The 20823-nt window shown below is 44.6% G+C and overlaps 1 protein-coding gene across 13 annotated transcripts in view; it reads right to left on the bottom strand.

Annotated features, from left to right (window-relative positions):
* NFIA (nuclear factor I A) overlaps positions 1 to 20823 on the bottom strand; it is a 244592-nt gene that overhangs the window by 77013 nt on the left and 146756 nt on the right. For all 13 annotated transcript variants that reach the window (XM_083157639.1, XM_083157638.1, XM_083157644.1 and 10 more), the window contains exon 4: positions 14574 to 14648. In XM_083157639.1, the coding sequence (XP_083013765.1) occupies positions 14574 to 14648 (75 nt within the window). The remainder of the gene's footprint in view (positions 1 to 14573; positions 14649 to 20823) is intronic.

Here is a 20823-nt window from a genome sequence, read left to right as displayed (position 1 = left end):
AGGTGCCAGACGATGGGACACCGGCTCCGTTAAAGCCGATCCCGGACAAACATTTTCCTGAAATATGGGGCGGGGAATACTCTGTATCATCCCGATAATCGGATTGGCTACAGGTAGTTCTACTCCTGCCTACTCTAAAACAGAGTACAAACCCACAAAGATGGATATTAAGAGGAGCTCGGATGCTATAAAAAAACTAAATGTCTTTTAAAACTACTGGGCGAGTAACACGCCCTATTACGATCGTCTCTGGGAACAGCACTAACCCTTCATCCCCATGTAGGATTTCAGTATTTCTGCCTCCTAACAAGGCCTCCTGACAGCGGCCCCAGAAGGCTGTCATACTGATGGATTTGCATGGCGATGGGAAGCAGTGTAGAAATTTGTGTAAAAGGTAACACAGATATGGACAGCTATAACTCAGACAGCCTGCAGATAGAGCCGACTGCTGCAGTACGAGCAGTTATGGGTTAGAAAAATGACCACACTGCAGTCAGTCTGACTTGAATGGAAATCAATCACGCAGGATTGCTGCAGTATCCAAGGCTCAGTCGCACTCCTACTCCTAATAGACGCCCCTTGTTCTTCTTCATCATTGTAGCTCAGTCCTGTCATCCTTACGAGGGGGGCTGCCCTGATCAAGTGCAACAGCTTTCAGACGCTTAAAGCCGAACACACCCTTATTTAGAAATGATGGGTTTACTATATTTTCCCATAAAAGTACATTAAAAGCTCAGGTTGCCCTGCTCAGATGCTTAGCAAGCGGAAATGGCTCATTTACATGGGAGATATTCTGGAACAGATTCAATGTAAATCCTCATACAGAATTGGCCTTCATTTATCTATTTCTTGTTACATTTAGGGACCATGGGGTAGATGTATGAAGCAGTGATAAGGGAGGAGAAGTGATAAAGTGCCTGGTACTTTATCACCAGCCAATCAGCTACTGACTGTCCCTTTTTAAACCCAGCCTATAACTTAACAGTCAGGAGCTGATTGGCCGGTGATAATGTACCAGGCACTTCATCACTTCTTCTTCCTGATCACTGCTTCATACATCTACCCCTATTTACAAAGATTTGATGATATATTAACATATTTTATTGCGGCTATTTGAAATGCCATTTGGGGGCAATTTTGTAAGGGCCAGGCGGTGGGACACGGGCTCCGTTAACAGCCCAAGCCGGTGATGAGTAAGATGTAATTAGCCTATCTCCATAAAGGTTAGTGGACTAACGTGGCATTATATAGTGAAGACAAACTTTTATAGAAGTATTTTTTAAATCATTTTTTTAAAGCGAGTTTCCAAAACTTTTCAAACTGTTTTTTTTTTTTAAATGCTCAAAATTTTTTAAATGTTAAACAAAACCCAACCGCGCAAGAATTAAACTGCCGCTATAATCAACTGAACAGGATTGGGATATTGCAGTCACTATTTGGGGCATATAAAGGCAGGCAGGCGATGTAACTAATTTAGAATACTGTGTTCTTGAGGCTATGGCCCTTATTCTGGTCTGTACGCAGCTAGCCTGCATTCACACCGAGACTGATGTTTTTTTAGTGTGCATACGCAGGGTGCGTGCACCCACTGCGAACATTCTGTTCGCCAGGTGCACCCACCCAACGTAGCGGGCGTGGGGGCGGAGAGGGGCGTGGGGCGGCGGGAACATATAGAAACGCCCAGCGTTTCATGGGAATGGATATTTAAACATCCAATTGCAGCCTGTGCGTGGGAACACATGCTGCGAGGGGGCGAGGCAGGCAAATCAACAGAATAATCCACTATATCTCCAGAAGGCTATAAATACAATAGAGATGGTAAAAAAAAAGGCAACTAAAACGATGCTTGGCCTTAATCACATAACTTACCCAGAGAGGCTAAAAGATCTTAGTAGAGTATTGTATAGTTTGGAGCAGAGAAGGGGAAAGCGGGACATGATATTAACTTTACCATACAGTATACCAGGGGTAATACCAAAGCCCAGGAGGGAAACATTCTTCACAGAAATAGAAGTATTAGAACACACAGACATGCACTGACACTGGAGGGTTGGAGGTTCAGGGGTTAATAAGGAAAAATGACGTCACAGAAAGGGTAGTGGACAAGTGGAATAGCCTCCCATCAGAGGTAGTAGAGGCTATGACAGTAGAGCAGGTTAAATATGCTTGGGCTAGACATAAGGGTTGGTGTATGCAGCTAAAGGCTACTGTAGATACCACATATATACACACACGGCGAGTCACGTCGCCCCTAACTGATCCACCTACGTTTCCACTTCCTGTATCCAGCGACAATGATTACAGAACGATACTTCCGCTACTAAGCACTTTGTTGTCTTTTTTCTCTGATGGTGAATAAGTTAAAGCAGCGATCCCGCACAGACGGTTTATGTGATATATCTCCATTCCTGGGTATGTACATATAGGATACTCTCGGAATAAACAATTGGGGAACCGCCAACTATAATCATTGTCTCTATTTTCTTTGTGCGCGGAATACATTATGCCTGTGACAGTTGATGAAGGATACATTTGAACTGATTGATTGGTCTACGTTCAAGAAGCAGAGAGCCATTTACAATCATTACTTGTATTCCCTGTGAGTAGTATATATCATTATTGTGACAATTCAATTATATGTGTGGATGTTGTAACCACTATGTTAATCTGCTGCGCCTCGTACTATTTATACGCTGGGTCTAGAACGATCTTGGTATAGTCCCCTAACCATAGGGCCTTAGTAAAAGTGTCCCACACGTTACACTGTGAACAGAAATATGTGGCTGTGTATCTTTTAGGGTTTCAACACAGGCTGACAGTTATAGCTCTTTATCGGTGCGGTACAGCTCACAGCCAAGGCCTCGGTTGACATGCACAAGGTCGACACTGGAAAAGATAGATGCAAGCAAAATGACGACACCGAAATGTCGACACGTGGGTGAGTTTTCCCACCATGTCCCGAGCCTGTGCCTTTCTGCTACAGCTCATGCTGATTTTTTGCATGCGTTGACCTTTTGACTGTCAACCTATTGCTTGTGTTGACATTTTCACCATGTCGACCATATGCAGATCAACAATAACTAATTGAATAAACCTAGAATGTTGGCTCATAAGTTCAAGTCCGGAGGTTTCCGAACCGCTAACCAATCCAGCTACCCTATCCCTACACCCTTCTAAATTGGTGCCAGAGATTTGCGCTGCATAGTAATATCCACAGCTCCCGTCATAACACAACTGTCAATAACTTCTGTTAATCTGATAATAATCAGCCCTGCTCTCCACTGGAGAATTTAACGATATATATCACTCATTTAAAACTTTTTTTGTGCAAAAGACAAAAATGTAACAAGAAACAGTGAAACAGTTGCCCTCCGCAGAGTGAGACCGGCAATACTGTTACATGGTATAGATGACAGAGAGGATGAGGATGAGGAAGAAGGGCCGGACCCCCAGTACAGCAGAGAATCCACATGCAGAAAAGATCTAATCTGTGGAATGAGGGCTGCAGTGGGGATACTTAGAAAGTGATCATATGATACTGTTCAGAAGTACGACGAGTCCAACCCCCGATCCAACCAGGGACACGAGTGCTAGGATGGAACTTTCTATAATTAGCTACAAGGATACTAATATTGTTTTGTGTACATGTACAGGGAAAGGGATCATTACTTAACATCAAGTAAGCTAGTTACTATTAGGTCACCAAAAGCAAAATTACAACTAGTTATATAAAAACGCTCAGACACTCGTACTGCTAGCGTTGTTTCCGGGGGAACAAATATTCCGCTGCAATGTTTACTTTCTGGGCTCTTATTGGTCAGATGTAAGATATTAAACATGGCAAGTACCATGAAACCTTATGAATATTGGACAGCGAAAATAACAGAGCTTACTGCATTCCTTTGAAGCCCACTGGGAAATACTTACGCGTTTCGCCAGTGTGACTTCATCAGACGTCTAACCTGAATAACGCACACCGGGGGAAATTTACGAAGATGTGTATTTTACTTCACATGTGATGTTGCTATGGGCAACCAATCAGATCCAGTCTACTATCTCCTAGAGCAGGCAAAGTCAGGCCCGGGGGCCAATTTCGGCCCGTGCTGTCATTTCAAGCGTCCCGCAGCCTCCAGTTGGAAGCGGGCAGAGCATCAGATGTGGGAATCACAGCACAGGACACTAAAGGTGGGGCCTTTACCTTGCTGTCTGCTGCAGTGAGGAGGTGCCGGCCGCCACAGTCAGATGTGTTTGGCGTCCTACCCCTGCTGCTGCAATCGTATATCACCCTACTCCACAATCACAGTGATAGCAGTGTTTGGGGAGGAGGGCAGCAGCGGGAGCCCAAGCATCCTGTCCTTGCAGTGCCTGCTTTGCCTCTGCTTCCTCTGGCTCAAACAAGGGGCTTGGAAACATGCAGAGAAGGGAGGGGGCAGAGTGGGGGACATTCAGTGAAGGAGGGTCAGACTGGGGGACATACAGTGAATGGGAGTCATACAGTGAAGGAGGGTCAGGCTTGGGGACATACAATGAATGGAGGCACTGATGGACATTAAGAAAAAGGGGGCAGGCTGGGGGACAGAGTGAATGGGTGCAGAGTGGGGAACATATAGTGAAGGAGGGGCAGGCTGGGGGACACACAGTGAATGGGGGCAGGCTAGGGGACATAGAGTGAATGGGGGCAGAGTGGGGGACCATTCTGATGGCCCCCACACATTTAGACTTCACCAAATCTGGCCCTCGTCACAAAAAGTTTGGACACCCCTGTCCTAGAGGGTGCTAAATAAATAAGTAGATTCTGATTGGTTGCCCACAGCAACATCACATGTGAAGTAGAATACACATCTTAGTAAATTTCCCCCATTGGGTTTCAACATAGCTACATGCCAATCAATCCCTAGTGACATCATCTTAATGTGCCTCTACACACACACACACACACACACACACACACACACACATACATATATTTTAGGCACTGTGACCATAAACACGGTCTTTAAAATTTGCCCTTGGATAACACACAGTCTTATTCCCAGTAACACAAATGCAGAACGCTTCACTTTTGGGTGAATTCTTGTTTAAAAACCACACATCCGGAATCTTCACTGAATTCGCTATTGTTAGGAAATGTTGCAAGGTTTCATCTAGAAGCCAATAAATCACAGCTACCTGGGAAACCCCCTTTAAGGTTTCGCTCTGTACAGGAAATAAGCAAACTCTGAGGGTTGCATCTGTCTCGCCTTAAGATTGCTCTCATTTTCAAATTCTTCAAACTGCACTTCGCAGAATCAGGCCTTCTTTTTTTTTTTTTACACACTTTTGTGTAATCGCCAATCATCGATGCCCGCCGATTGGTGGATACGGTCGTTGGTGCCGGTGGAATTGATATATATGGGCCCCTTTTCCCTAAATATCTAGGATTCAGGGGATGAGGTTATTTGGAATTACAGGTACCCAGTCGATATGCATTAGGAAAACATGGTCAAGTCGACACAGCATATGGTTGACACTAGTTATTCATATCATTTTTTTTTTAAATTTATTGAACTTCGTCATCTATGTGGCCTTCGATGGGGAACGTTAACCTGTACCAAGCACAGCGACAGCAGAGCCTGAAGCAAGGTGAGGATAGTGTACACAAATTGGGGGTCCATCTAAAAACCGCCACCCCCAAAAGCCTGCAAACATCAGTTTCATGTTGATTTTTTGCTTGTGTCGACTTGTGCATCATTTTGAACCACATCCCTCCACAATACTGCATTGGGTGAACGGGCTGATTACAGTTATGTTTTTGGGTAAAATAAAACGCTGCAATACAGGTCTTGCAAATCCTTATTTCCAGGGCAGATTACGTTTGCTGGGAACATAAATTGCATAAATATTACACAAAATAAAATACTGACTAAAGGAAAAGCCGGACCCCAGTGTTCAATGCACCTTACGCTGTCTCTTCACCCGTTTCCTTAGTGACCTGTCATTATTTATTGAAGCGTTCCGCAGTTTAATCTGACGTTTCCCGTTAAGGTGCGGTCGCCCTTTGACCCCGTGCATTTTCCCTGCAGCCACAGAACTGCAGTGCCATAAGGGCCGGTGATGAACGCAGATAGCCGTAATCTAATTTTCATGCACTATTTGGGAAATTTATTGAAATAGAACTGGCTAAATACAATAAATAAAAGGGGCCAGATGGTGTTTTCATTCCCTGGAATGCGGCAGAGTTTGATTTACCAACATTTAGTGAAAAGTAAAATAAAGCAGCACTATAAAGCGATAAAGATGCATTAGTAACCTTACATAAATACTGTGATCCTAATGCATTCATGCTGCAAGGGATGAGGCATTAGGAAGAAACATTATGTCGGACTAATAAACTTTCTTTTATGTACCTAAGTCGTCGACTACTGGACTGGACTTAAGAAGCGGAGGATCGGTTATTAGTGACCACGCCTATGGTATCCGTTATCTGGTCAGGGGTTAGGCGGGAAGGGCGTGTGTGTGTGTAGGGGGGGGGGAAGGTTTGTAATCTGCACCCTTCGTCCCTAAAATCTAACGACCTCCGCTGCATGCGTCTGTGGACATACGTCCCAAAAATGGCAACAAACACCGACCGCCGTACCTTAAAGATGCTCCGCCAAGACTGAGGCGATTCTATCTACATTGGGGCCCTTAGGAGGTATTGGATTAATTAAGAATTGTTCTCTGAATAAGGTAAAACAGACCCGGATTTTAGAAGCGCTTTGTAATACCAATATGTTCCGTTAGTCATTAAAACATCTGCTTTGAAATAAAGGGGATTATTAAGACTTGCTTCGAAGTTCCGTGATAAACGCGAGGGCGATAAAGAGTGATAAACCTCCAGCCAATCGGCTCCTAACTTACTTTTTCAAACACTGCCTATAGCATGACAGTTAGGAACTGACTGGCTGGATGTTTATCGCTCTTTATCGTCCTCGTGTTGATCTCTTTAAGTCACAATTACATCTGGCCCATATGTACAGAGTCTTGGAGAGAGATAAAGTGGGAGGAGATAAAGTACCAGCCAATCAGCTCCTAACTGTCATGTTAAAGGCTGTGTTTATGAAAATTGACATTTAGGAGCTGGTTGGTTGGTACTTTTGGGGTCGATGTATTAAGACTTGGAGAGAGAGAGAGTAGATGGAGACAAAGTACCAATCGTTGGAGAGAGAGAGACAAAGTAGATAGAGATAAAGTGGCAAAATATCAACTCCTAACTGCCATGTTACAGGCTGTGCTTGAAAACTGACAATTAGGAGCTTATTGGCTGGTACTTTATCCCCATCCACTTTAACGCTCCCCAATGCTTAACACAGACTCCAAAGTGCCTGCCAACCAGTTCCTAACTGTCATTTTGCAAACACAACCTTTAATACAGGAGCGGATTGGCTGGTAATTTATCTCGGTCCACTTTCTCTCTCTCTCTCTCTCTCCCCAAAACTTAGTACATAGACCCCCTAAGTCAGGCATGTCCAAACTATGGCCATCCAGCTGTTGTGAAACTACAAGTCCCATCATGCCTTGCCACACTTTTGCTATTAGGGACTGGAGTGCTGAAACTATGGCAAGGCATGCTGGTATGTGTAGTTTCACAACAGCTGGAGGGCCGCAGGTTGGACACGCCTGCCCTAAGTCTAGCCATACCTTTAGATTTTACAGGGTTACACTTATTTCTCACACATTGCCACCTACGCGCGACTACATCGCGGAGCTCAAGCTATTGGTCCTACACAAACGAACAGACAGCCAGACAGATATATTACGGCGAGCTGTTGCCCCAGTTTGGTTAGTTGTCCTTTCACGGCACACAAAAGATATGAAACGCGTGGAGATTACAGTAGAATTGCTAGTGCAGGCTTCAATTGACCACCTCATTATGCCGAGTTCCATTTATAAACATGGCTAAACCACTAAGTTTATGGAGACTTTTTGTGCAGCTTTAATAGGATATTGATCGAAAGCGCGGTTTGAGTGGACTGCCATTGAATTGTGTAATGGCATACAGAAAGCAAGGTCACTGCGACTGCTCGTTCTCTCGCTGCAGGCTATTTTTTATTATAATCTCTTTCTTCCCTCTAATATGCCAGCACAAATAGCTCGGTTTCGTGTAGCAGATCTTAGCGCCGAGGGTGGGAGCCATTTTTCACGCCTGGTTCCTTAGACGGGAGAGATGCAGGGTGCTGACTCCCCATGGAAATGTGGCAACAGATTATCAAGGTTTCAAATCGGAAATGTTTCCATGTACTGGCGTGATACTAACAAATCACGTATCTGAATTATTTTACAAGCCTTGCTAGATGTCTTTTCTATCCATAGTTAAAATGTGAGTTTTTAGAAGTGGAGATGTTGGGAGCAGAAATGTTGGGGCCTCTAGTGGCGGGTGCCCAAACCACAACTGAATCATCCCCCTAGGGGGCACTGTTTTATTACTCTCTATTACCGCTTTCACAACACAGCAACGGGTCAGACCCGGGATCTTGATCCAGAGTCTGGCACTTTCACTCTAAACCTGGGTCACCCATTATACACACAGGGCGACCCGGGATTAACCATTCTTATAACCCAGGTATAATTACGGAGTTGGTTGACCCGGGTTATTAGAACTAGGCAGCAACCTGTGGTTTAGATTATTGCATAACAGAATTTGACATCAGATAAGAACTAATTGGCCCATCTAGTCTGCCTGTTGAAGTGATAAAGTGGTGATAAAGCAGTGATAAAGTGGAAGGTGATAACGCAAAGGCCAATCAGCTGTGTTTGAAAAAAAAATGACAGTTAATAGCTGATTGGCTGGTGAGTTATCACTTTCCACTTTATCACTGCTTTATCACAACATTATCACTTCACCTGGTTTAATTCATCTGCCCCCCTTAGTTCTTTGTAAGGATATTCATATGCCTATTCCATGCTACATTAGGAATGCCGGACCTACAGCAGATGATCACCGCTAACTTCCGATTAAGGCTCATTGTGTAATCCAACAAGCAAATCCCCAAGTGGGAAGGAATTGGGGGGGGGGGGGGGGGGAAGGGGTGGCAGCAGCCAGCTCGTAACTGCCTGTTGTCAAACCCAAAACCCAGTATGCAACATGGCAGTTGGGAGCCGATTGGCTGGTGCGTTATCACCTCCCTCTTTATCACTTCGCCAGGCTTAATACATCTGCCCCGGGGTATATTCTAGGCACTCCCATAGGGAACGCGGCCTTCACCTTACTGCAGTCGTGGGTGGCCCCGGTTGATAAAAGGCATCAGACGCCGCTGACCTTTGCAGCACATCTGAATCATATCTCAGACATTGCTGACTCATTAGTAAAGTGTAAAAACAAAGAGAAGACCGTTAAATAAGAACCAAATGTTCTGAGCACTGAGCTTGTCCTGACTTGACCGCAAGAACTTTTTTTTTTTTTAAATGGGACTGAAATTTCTGATGGGTTTAATATATTATCTGTGCGGTTCCGGCTTTATCTGTGTGCGGAGAATATCAAAGCTGACACCAGATAGTGTTTCAATTTAGAACATTCTTGGTATACGGAACGTTCCACACCTGAATGCAATATAAGAGGTTGAAACATAATACAAAAAAAAAAAAGCATCAGATATTTCAGTATAGTAGCACCTAGATATATAAGATTGTAATAATTCAATCTTCTAACCAATTGTATATCTATTGTGCACCTATATTTATCCAGCAAGACTGCAAGCTTGTCAGTCCTTCCCTGTCTGCTGTTACAGAACCATAGCCTGCTTATCATCGCCACCTGCTGCCGACAATAGAAATAGGGAACAGCAGGCTAACTGGGCCATATTCAATGCGGCCGGCGAGGGGATTAAACGGCGTGGGATCACAGAAAACAAGCGACTCTCGCCGTTTAACCCCCGCGCCGGCTGCTCACCGTATTTAACGTTGTGGGGGAATCTTCACTGTCAGAGGACAGCGAGGATTCCCCCAAACAGTGAAGTTCACGGTTAATCCAGGAAGCCCACTCCATTTACCCGCGAGCCTCGCTGTTTTGGCGGTCGCACATGCCGCTGTAAAAACCTAGCGAGGTGGAAACGTTGTATGCAGGGAGGTCAGTTGAATACTGACCGTGCAAACTGTGACAGTGAGCAGTCAGCACTACTAGGTGTCACAGCTCGCAGAAAGCATTGAACACTGCCCACTAAGTTATGCATCTTTACTTTAGATATTCCATGTATATTTTACAGCTCAGCCTAGGGATGGCCATCGACCATCGATGATTGGAAATCATCGATAGTGTATGACCGATGTCGAATAGTTTTGCCATTGATGGGGGCGAACCAGATAGTTTCCCACTATCGATGTCAAGCTTAAACGAATAGTTTCGTTTTTGCTTTTTCACTAAGGAGCCGGGACACTGAGCTTAGCTCCGCTCCCGACACCCGCGAAGTCCCGCCCCCATATTTTGATTGGCCAATCAATTAAAGAGAATGGATGTCCATCGATATTTTAAAACATCCCATCAATGGTCATCCATTGAATAGAAATACACTATCGATGGTCAGTTGCACTTTTGACATCGATGGCAAAGGCAACGATGGCCATCCCTAGCTCAGCCTAATACAGACTTGTTATGTATTGAAATCATTTATTCGTAATAAAAAAAAAATATTAGAAAATAAATGAAATATTTAATAACCAATTCCTTGCATCTGAAGGAATTTGATAGAAATGCCAACACATAATGGTGATACATGTTAAGTACGAAACTGCTTAATGCCTTACGAGTTTTCTACTTGTGGGGTGTAAGCTCAGAGGGGTGTCTGTTATTTTGTAACAGAGGTTTATCGCCGATATCGGTTGTAGCGGAGAACCGGGCATGCATCCCGATTGTGTCTGCACTGAGTCGCATTCGCACGCAGGGAGAAGTGTATTGAGAGGTTACTGGGTGGTGAATTAGCGCCGATATTTAAGTCATCAGCCGCTGTGGAACCACAAGGAAAATGAATGCTGCAGCAACCTAGCTAGTGAGGAACCGCAAGTTCCAGCATCCATGGCAGATGGAGAACAGGCTACTCTGGGACTAGTAGTTCTGCAAGGGACACAGGTACCAGTGCCAATTTCTGAGTTTGATGAATGATATCGATATAAAAATCAGCTATCAATGTCCATTATAAGCGACTTTATTGCGTCGTTAACATTTTTTAGTATGCAGGACTCACAGGCAAAATATGTATATTACCGTCTATTTCCCTTTCAGGATCCTCTGTTTTATAGATGGATGAGAGCAGCGGAGATTAGTTTTGGGACCCAATATTTATACCTCGTATGAGGTCAGAGAAAGCATCCAATTCTGCCGATATGCTCCCCAGTGCGCGTTATAAATTTTCAAGCAATTATACAAATTGACTTTATAGCGCATTTGCAGAGGTCAGAGTAGTATATACATTATTACTTTCTGGAGCCGTATCAATTCTACTTTGAATAAGTTTCAGAAACTTTACTGCCGGCTAATATGTACGGCACATCGCGCTCTGTGTACTACAAATAGGAAACTTATGATGCAAATGACAAAAAAGGATTGGCGGGGAGGAGGAAAACATTTATTTAAAAAAAACCCTGTTACGTATCTGTAACTTTTGGCGGCTGGGGTGCCGCAAGGGGCTTTGTTGTGCTCGCCATGCTGTCTGGGTCTGGCAAGTCGGGATCCTGACGTCGGGCTAATGACTGCCGGAATCCGACTGTCAGACCCCTGTACCACACCCTGGCGGCTGAGAGGATTATTGCTGAAGTTTGTGTTTGGGTGGAATTAGGACTGTACCCAGCCCATCCCGCCTGACCCGCGGTTCTCGTTTATCTATCCATTCAGATCAGCACCCGCTAAATTTATTTCTACTTTTAATAAATATTATTATTGTTATTCAACGGTGTTTACAAATAATATTTATAAACCGTGAGAATAAAAATTATTTGGTAGGACTCGTTTCCAATCAGACAAAGGTTCCAAAATCCACAATGATTGCAGCTGTTTCCCTCTCCCCAAATGAGCTTTTTCCAGTGTTCACTTAGCACCTATTACTACAGCTTTGTTAGAACCTCTGCAACCCAATATTTTTAATATTTCAAATATGTTTGGCTTCATAAAGCAAAGGATCCCCCCACGCTCTGGCAATCCCACGAACGCCCTACTGTGTGTCTGCATCTTATATTTGACTCTCTTATAGAACTTTTTATGGGATGCAGTCAAAATCCTGATGGATTCACCTACACATTTTACATGTCGGTATTTTGTCCTTGTCGGTATTTTAAATGTCGGTATTTTGTCCTTGTCGGGACACACTATGGGCCTAATTCAGACCTGGCCGCAGGTCAAATTTGTTCTCAATATGGGCAAAACCATGCTGCACTGCAGGGGGGCAGATGTAACATGTGCAGATAGTTAGATTTCCCAGCATGCCCCGCGGCCAACGCCATCACTCTGTGCATGCACAGAGGGACCCGGGTCTAAGACCCAGAAGTCCAGTGTCGGAGCTACATCGCAAAGGACAGTTCTTATGGCAAGAGCTGTCCTTTCCGTTAATAATCGCACATGTTCGCGAATGAGTGATAATTATGAATGCAGTAAGCAGCAATGTGCGGAGGAGAATGCTCGTACATCCCCACCCATAGATTAAAATATTCCAAAATACGTCAATATCCAATATCCCAAATGTCTGGTCCCAATCATATTTGGATATCGGATACAGGGCAGTATGTGTATAAGACTGAGCAGTGTATACCACGGAGCAGTTTACTATACAAATGCACTCGAAGATCGCATGTCTGCTTCTAAGAGCAGGGTGTATCGTCTCTTGTGCCAGGGGAGAGATCAACAACAAAGGGAAGGTCAGGACATGACCTCCTTTGAAGAGGTTTTTATAAAATTGCCCGCCCCTTTGCAGTGACCCCCATATCGTCCTAGTGGCCAATCTTACATATCTGTAATTCAACCACCGTCATTTTCTTTTACAGCCCTGTAATGAGGACTGAATGTCTGGGATAAGCCCGTGTTAGCCCTACGCAGCGCTGGCCGTCTTACATTAAGGACAGAATGCGATCAATGGGCCTTTGATCAATCCAGCAAGATGGCGATAGGTACTCTTAATTCATTGTGCTTAGTGAATATCGACAGGCCGGTAATGATCCGACTGCGCTGTGTCATTCATACTGACAACATTAGCATCCGCTAAAGGTCAAACCCCCGTTCTCTCTCGCCGCTGAGAGGCAGCCGCAGGACTCAGCGAGGGAAGATGTATGGGATAATATAGCTTTTATTCTGGAAGATGATCTGTAAACACACATATACACACACACACACACACACACACACACAGACACAGACAGCCGGCATTGTGACAATAAAGGAATTATAGTTCCCATGTTAGCCGTAAATTTACTAAAGCTTCTATAAAAACCGAGGTTGCCCACAGCAACTAATCAGAATCTGTTCTGTTGCTATGGGCAACCTCTGCTCTTTATTTTTCGAAGCTTTAGTCATTTACCCCCTTAGTTAGGCAAACTTGGGTAAGGCGTACCTAATAGCAGGCGTTTCTGATTCATTTTAATTTAAAGTGTAGGAAAAGTGATTAAAGTAGATTGTTCTTTTCATCAGCTTATTAGGGGCCTCATTTACGGTCAGGAGCAAATAATAAGACACATGCAATTAACGCCAGTTTCCAAAAGCCAACCCAGGTCCTACATATGCGCGGTCTGTTCAGAGATCTATTCGTTGCGCAGTTGTGCACAGGTGACAGGTGACCCTTTGCAATACATTTATGGACTACAGAGAACCATTCTGTACACTAAGCCAAAATCCGGCAGTGCCTCATGCCTCAGACGCGTTATTATTATTACTGTAGTCTAGGTTCTCATACTATTGGCTGGGCCAAACACTAGTTGCCTCCACATTGACTTGGCATGTTAAAATAAAGGACTGATACTTAGTGTAGCGATAGATTTTCTAAAAACTTCTAAAAAAACATTATTAAAAATAAATGTATTGTTGTATCCCATAGCAACCAGTCAGACGATTCTAGCTAACTACCCTATAGCACTTTCCAGGGCCACTCGGAAAATTGGGCAAGTCTCGCGCAGCCTGACAAGACACCCACCAATAGCCAAGCTCCTCCCACTTCAAAACAATTTGCGCTGAAGTGCATCATCGTAGCCTAACACTACTGCTTTACAATGCTGGTAATGTGGGTGGGCGCCAGCACATTTCAAAATTCAAATTGGTGAGCCACAGCAACTGCCACCAGCTGCCGTTCCGACCTGACTCACTGCCAGTTGGTATGGCTCCCCTATTTCAATTTTAGACTGTGCTGCAGCCCCACCCCCTGGAGCCGCAACTGGCTGGGTACTGTAGAGTGGCGCAGCCCCCTACTCCAGAACCACGCGCCCTGTTGTGCCAGCGGGAGCAGCCAGAAAATAAAGTCAGGATCTGATTTGGTTGCTATGGACAATTCCATTACTTGTGTATTTTAGAAGCTTTAGGGAATCTCCCCCTTTATAAAGCAGACCCCGAATGTGGGAAAGAACGGGGAGAGGTACGGGGTACTTACTTTGCGATACTCTTACGAGTTCTGTAACACTGAAAACACCTGAAGTCACAAAGCTGTCTTGGAAGCCCAAATGTCCTGAAACGAGAGAGCAAACACAGCGGTTATTAGATAGCCACGCACGCCTGTTTCCTTTCACTTCTTGAAAGACAGCATACAAAAGTTATTGATTTTTATAAATGGAGGAGGACTATAAACACAATGCACAAAGGCTCGGCGGAGTTGAGTTATTATGCGGTTTTGGATTTGGAAGATCCTGCAAAAAGAAAAAGAAGGCCAACACATCTGCACCTGTACCGTGCCTTAATGCATAAGCAATTTAACAAGAAATCTGGAACAGATACTGATTTCATAAACGGTTACCTTGGATAACCTTCAGTGACTGGTTAACACATGAAGCAAAAAAGGAGATCAGGATGGAGATCCTTGAAAGATTTAAAGCTGCTCTATTAAGTAACATCTGATTGGGATTATCCCGAACCGCGCTCCAACCACACAGAATCGCGAGATCCCATCTCTGCGTCTGAGGTTACACGAGGGAAATCTCTCAGTAACAGCTGCTAGACACACACACACCCCGAGAATGGCAGGCACACAGGCCGGCGCGCACACACACACACCTGCAGCGCAGCCTTTATAAGGTCACTGCGTTCAAAAAAAATTTAACTTTTATTTTTTTATAAACTATTTTTTTCCCTTCATACAGTATATATGTTTTTGGTATTATGCGCAGGTTTTTCTTTATAATGAAATGCAGGATTATATGTATGCACCTTAGAAACTTAAAAAATAAATAAACTCTTACGGGCAGATGTACTAAGCCTTGGGCGTGTTTTCCCATTTTATTAAAGCGGCAATCATTTACACCGCAAAACCAGGCTGCCATGTGCTTGATTGCCGCTTTAAAAAAAAAAATTGGGAAAACTCTCCCAAAATCTCTCACTTTCGGATTCTCACGCCCTGTTATATTTGGCCCTTGGTGAGAGATAAACTACCACCAAATCAGACTTACAATGGGGCGAATGTGACTATCGCTCCAGGCAACCACATATAAATAGGATCAACATAGTCACAGTAGGATAACTCGCCCATGGACAGCAATAAATAAAATTACATTTCTATTTTCAGCACAATATTATGGAATTTTTCAACTTTTATGCATTTAAAAGAGACATTTGGGTTGATCATGTAGAGGAAGTACATGCCCACATGGAACGATCCACACCCACAGAGCACTGGCCACACCTCCTGAGCTTATCACAATAGGCCGTACTTGCCAACTCTTCTGTAAGGTCCAGGACAGTCTTGAGTTTGGGGGAAGACAGGCTCTCTTGGCCTTCTGACAGAATTGCCCAGTCTCCTGGTTCCACCCATGCCAGCCAAAGTGAGTCTGCCAGTTATTAAAATGACAAGATTTGCGTTGAATTATGTCATCCTGGCTCCGCCCCCACTCACTTATGCATAGCAGGGACGGGGGCTTCAATTTTATATAGCCCCGCCCACAACTGTAAAATGCCACAAAATGCAGATACAACCGCTTTGACCTAGTCCAGTGTTTCCTAAACCCAGTCCATGTATCAAGAGGGTAAATCAAACTGACTAAGGTAATAATTAAGCCCCTGTGCTCATGCAATGATATCCCAAGTAACTGCCCTAAAAAGAGTCATAGTTAGGAAAACCCAGGCCTAGTCAGTAGAAGATTCGGACACGCATCAGGTTGGTTAAATAAAACGGATATAAATTAAGAAAAGCCTACAGCGCACTGCAGGTATTGTCAGAGTTTCTGGATACACGTTGTATTCTGCGGCTCACAACGAGGTGGCCCCTGATAAAACATCCTCTTAAATAAAGCAGAAACAGTGTCGAGTATCTCCGACGCAAAATGTGATTATTGTGACTGCCGCAGTCAGTGTGAAAACCCGGCTGCCGGCCTTTGTGTGTACCGGATCCTCTCCAAGGCGGCTGCCTGGATCCAGCGCAAAATGTATTCAAAAGAAATCCCTGAAAGTTCTTTCCGCAATAAAAGGGAATGAATGATCCCACCCTGAGCATGTCGTGTCCCTACAATGGGGGAACACTTTTTAAGACTTTAAATTCATGTAATACAATTCTAGGCTGCACCTTCCCTGTTGAAAAGGCAGAATGAGAGTTAGTGAAGAAGAGAAATAGGGGGCAATATTTGACAACCGAAATCAGCATAACCTTTTTTCCAGCCGCAGTCATGGATGACTGTGCCCTGACCCCGAGAGATTATGTGGGGATTTCAATAACAACAGCTGGAAGTGGCTATGTGTGAATAGAGGGCTCCGTCCTACAAAGGGCTCCACAATCCCGGGCCAGATCTCTATGTTCACAGGAAAGGGTTTCCCGGTCCCAGATAATAGGGCAATAGAGAACGCTGTGCTAGCCCAAATCTGCAGCAGAGGTGGGCTGGCAACGTCCTAACTGAGGGCAGAGAAGTCCCCTATATACACCATGGTGTTACCAAGAGATACTGCACATGCTAAAACACCGGGGACCATGAATTCCCTGTGTTTGGTACAAGCTGCAACCAACTTTGCCTACTTCCCATCAACGGTACAGTCAGATATGGCCAGCTGCACAGAACTTACGCTGAGGTAAAGGGTTAAGTCCATGAAGGTAGTTGTCCCTTATTTATCAGTAGTTATGGTGGGGGCAATTAGCATTGTGAGAAGGGGGCAGAGAGGGTGGAGTCAGAGGCTTTAGTAGGGATGGTTAGTAGGATGGGTGAGATGTAGGGAATACTGGAAGGGTGGTATGACTGGAGCTTTATGAGGTGGGAGGGTTGTGAGGTGATGAGGGTGGAAGAGCTGTGATCTGGGGAAGGTTCTGGGAGGGTGGAATAGTTGTGAGGTGGCAAGGGTTGGCAGTGTTAGGTGGGTGGTGATAAAGTAGTGAGATGTGGAGGGTAAAAAGGTTGCAAGGAGGGAAGGAGGGAATGGGTGTGAGGTGGGTTGTGTGGGAGGGTTATAAGGTGGGGAGGAAGGTGGAGAAGGTGGGAGAGTTGTGAGGTGGGGAAGGCAGGAAGGTTGATAGTTGGTGAGGGTGGGAGGTGGCAAGGGTGGGAGAGTTGAGGTTGGGAGGGAGAGTTGTGAGATGGGGAAGACAGGAAAGTTGTGAGGTGAAAAGGGTGGGAGATTTCTGAGATGGGCAAGGCAGGAAGGTTGGGAGATGGTGAGGATGGGAGTTGACTAGGGTGGGAGAATTCTGTGGTGGGAACAGCATGAAGCTTGTGAGGGTAGGGAGTTGACGGGGGGTGGGAGAGTTCTAAGGTGGGGAAGGCAGGAAGGTTGGGAGATGGGAGGGTAGGAGAGTTCTGAGGTGGGCAAATCAGGATGGTTGTGTGGTGGGGAGGGTTGGAGAGATGTGAGATGGTGAGGGTGGGTGGTGGTGAGGCTGGGAGGTGGGGGGAGGGGGAGTTGTGAGAGTAGGAGGTGGCGAGTCAGGAAGGTTGTGAGATGGGGAAGGTGGAGAGGGAGGGAGAGTTGTGAGGTGATTGTAGAATGGAGTATAGAATATAGAGGTGGGGAGGCAGGAGGTTTGTGCAGTGGGGGAAGGATAGGATATTGGGGTTCTGTGATAGGAATGTATAGAGGTACAATAAAAAGAGAAACAGATAAACAAACTAATTTATGTGGAAAATGAGTGGGGTGAGTAGTCTGTGCATATCTCTAATAAACCCAGATATTTTATATAATCATTCTATCTATCTATCTATCTATCTATCTATCTATCTATCTATCTATCTATCTATCTATCTATCTATGATCCAAGTAGTGGAAAACATCAAACTCTACATGGACAGATTCCCCAGCAGTCAATTTTGCCTTTAATACAATTCAGATGATGACTTTTAATTGGAACTAATTAAAGTGACTGCATAAATTACCCACAATACTATGCAGCCACCATGACTGTGAAGAACGGTGCTTAGGAGACGTGTCTGCACGGAAGCTCCCGTTACAGGTATAACTTATCACATGACCATGAACTGTGGTCAGCACCAATTACCATGTGACCATGGGGGAGATGTCCCATCTTAGTACAGGTTAATTCCGTTTACAAAATCCCCCTTATAAAACTTCTATTACCGTCACAATATAACGAAGTTCCATGTCAGCCGTATGTTCCTTATCTGATCTCACATTTCTTCCATAACGTAAACGTTATTTAATGGTACAAAGCTGATAAGGGGCTCAGAAGCGGCGGTATATTTACCAATATATCTGTTGCTTCCACAAGAGCAGATTTAATGCGCGTTCACGGACATAAAAGATATCGCCTTTCGCACGATGCCAAGTGCATCCTGCCAAACAAGTGCCAATTAGGATGTTTTGGAGAAGGAAGAACTGGGAAAGTGCGGAGGGCGTTCGCGTGAAAAATCATTCTAGCCATTGAGGTTACAGTTAAAGGTCTGAACGGGGTCATTTACTAAATCACAATGACTGCTACAACACGATATTGGCTTTTAATAGCACGGCTGAAAGAGTCACGCCCCAGCAATTCCCAAAATGACAGATTTGTGTAAGGGCGGCAAATAGCAATATTCAGCCTGGAACAGCGCAGACATCTTCAGATACAGTAATTACATAAAACAACTGCGGTGGCAGGAAATGGTTATATGAGAGGTCATTGGGCGAAATTATTATTATTATTAGTTCAAAATGGCAATCCTAAGTCAATTGTTGACAAAGTAAACGGTTTAAGTAACACCTTGTAAAGTCTGCATTTTGGGGCCACCTCTCAGCGGTTGTTAAAGATGCCGTTTTCCCTGCCGCACCCTGTACATGTGTACCTTATGCCAGAGAATGCACAGGGGGTGTCCATAATACAGACAATGGCCCAGATTCTCTAAGCTTCAAAAGTGATAAAATGGAGAGTGATAAACAGACAGCCAATCAGCTCCTACCTGCCATGTCACAGACTGTGTTTGAAAAATGTCAGACAGGAGCTGATTGGCTGGCTGTTTATCACTCTCCATTTTATCACTTTTGAAGCTTAGAGAATCTGGGCCAATGTTAGTAATAATTGCCTATTTTACCAGAACCTGTCGGGGGCACATGATTTTTTTTGTACCCCTGCAAGAGTGGGCCCCCCCTTACGGAGGTCTATTGCAGGTGGGATGTTGCCCATAGCAACATTCTTATTTATTTTACACCTTCTAGAAGATAATAGGTAGGGGGTAGATGTATGGGGCAGTGATAAGGGAGGAGGCGTGGCCCATGGCAACCAATCAGCACTGAAGTAACATCTATAATTTGCATAATATAAAATTATACAGAGCAGCTTCTATACATCTACCCCAGATTCTTCAATAGAACTCCCATCTTAGTGAATTTGCCCTATCTGTGTGGATTTGATATGTTCTCTCCATAGCTGCAATGGGACAGGGACCTCCAGAGCACAAATTGGTATTAAGCTAATTGACCAATCTGGTGCTTCTGCATTTTGGCATAATCAGGGTCCACAGTGAAGTGCCATGAGACGCAGGCTGATCATACATTTAACCCTTTGCAGTACTAGCTTTGGTTAAGGAAAGAAAGTTTTTTTTTCTTTCCGAGAATAAACACCGACCTGGCTGCTGGGGTGACTGGACCCCCCGTTGTCCCAGATAGGACATGAGAACATTAGCGTCATCACAGTTACAGCGAAGGACCAGGAAGACACCTGTCTCAGTCCCCCTGTCCAATCAGAAGGCACCAGCAGAAGGTGACAGCTGGGCGCAGCAGACGTGGGGTCAGTGAGAAACACACAGGACATCCTCAGCAACAGCTGAATGATAAATCATGATCGGAATATAGTAAGTGTGAATGACGGCTTTCAGAACTCATGGGGGGGGGCTACGCTGGGGGGCCAAGAGGCAGAGCTGCACCTGTGGAGATATATGTCTGCATGAAATATATGCATTTAAACACACACACACACACACATATATATTTATATATATAAATATGTGCACACGTGTATTTATACGGGTACGCGTACAAATGTTTGCATTACCTCTGCCCTATATGTTTATTTTCATGAGCCAAGCTGAAACGTGATAGGTTCCGGAACGATTAAACTTGACCTTAGATTACTGCGGCGCGGACCAGGTTACAAGACACTGAGCTAATGAGGGGCTTATAGGTTAAATCTCTCCTGCCCTCTCGCTGACAAGAAGCGAGTGAGGCCGAGGGAACGGTCCTATAGAGTCAGATGCCACCTGTCAGTTTGATCAGACCAACCAGTA

The sequence above is a fragment of the Crinia signifera genome, chromosome 8 (genome assembly GCF_055691185.1).
Source record: "Crinia signifera chromosome 8, ASM5569118v1, whole genome shotgun sequence".
Taxonomy (NCBI): Eukaryota; Metazoa; Chordata; class Amphibia; order Anura; family Myobatrachidae; genus Crinia; species Crinia signifera.
The sequence above is the reverse complement of the archived record's forward strand: the minus strand, read 5'-3'. Positions and strand labels throughout refer to the sequence as shown.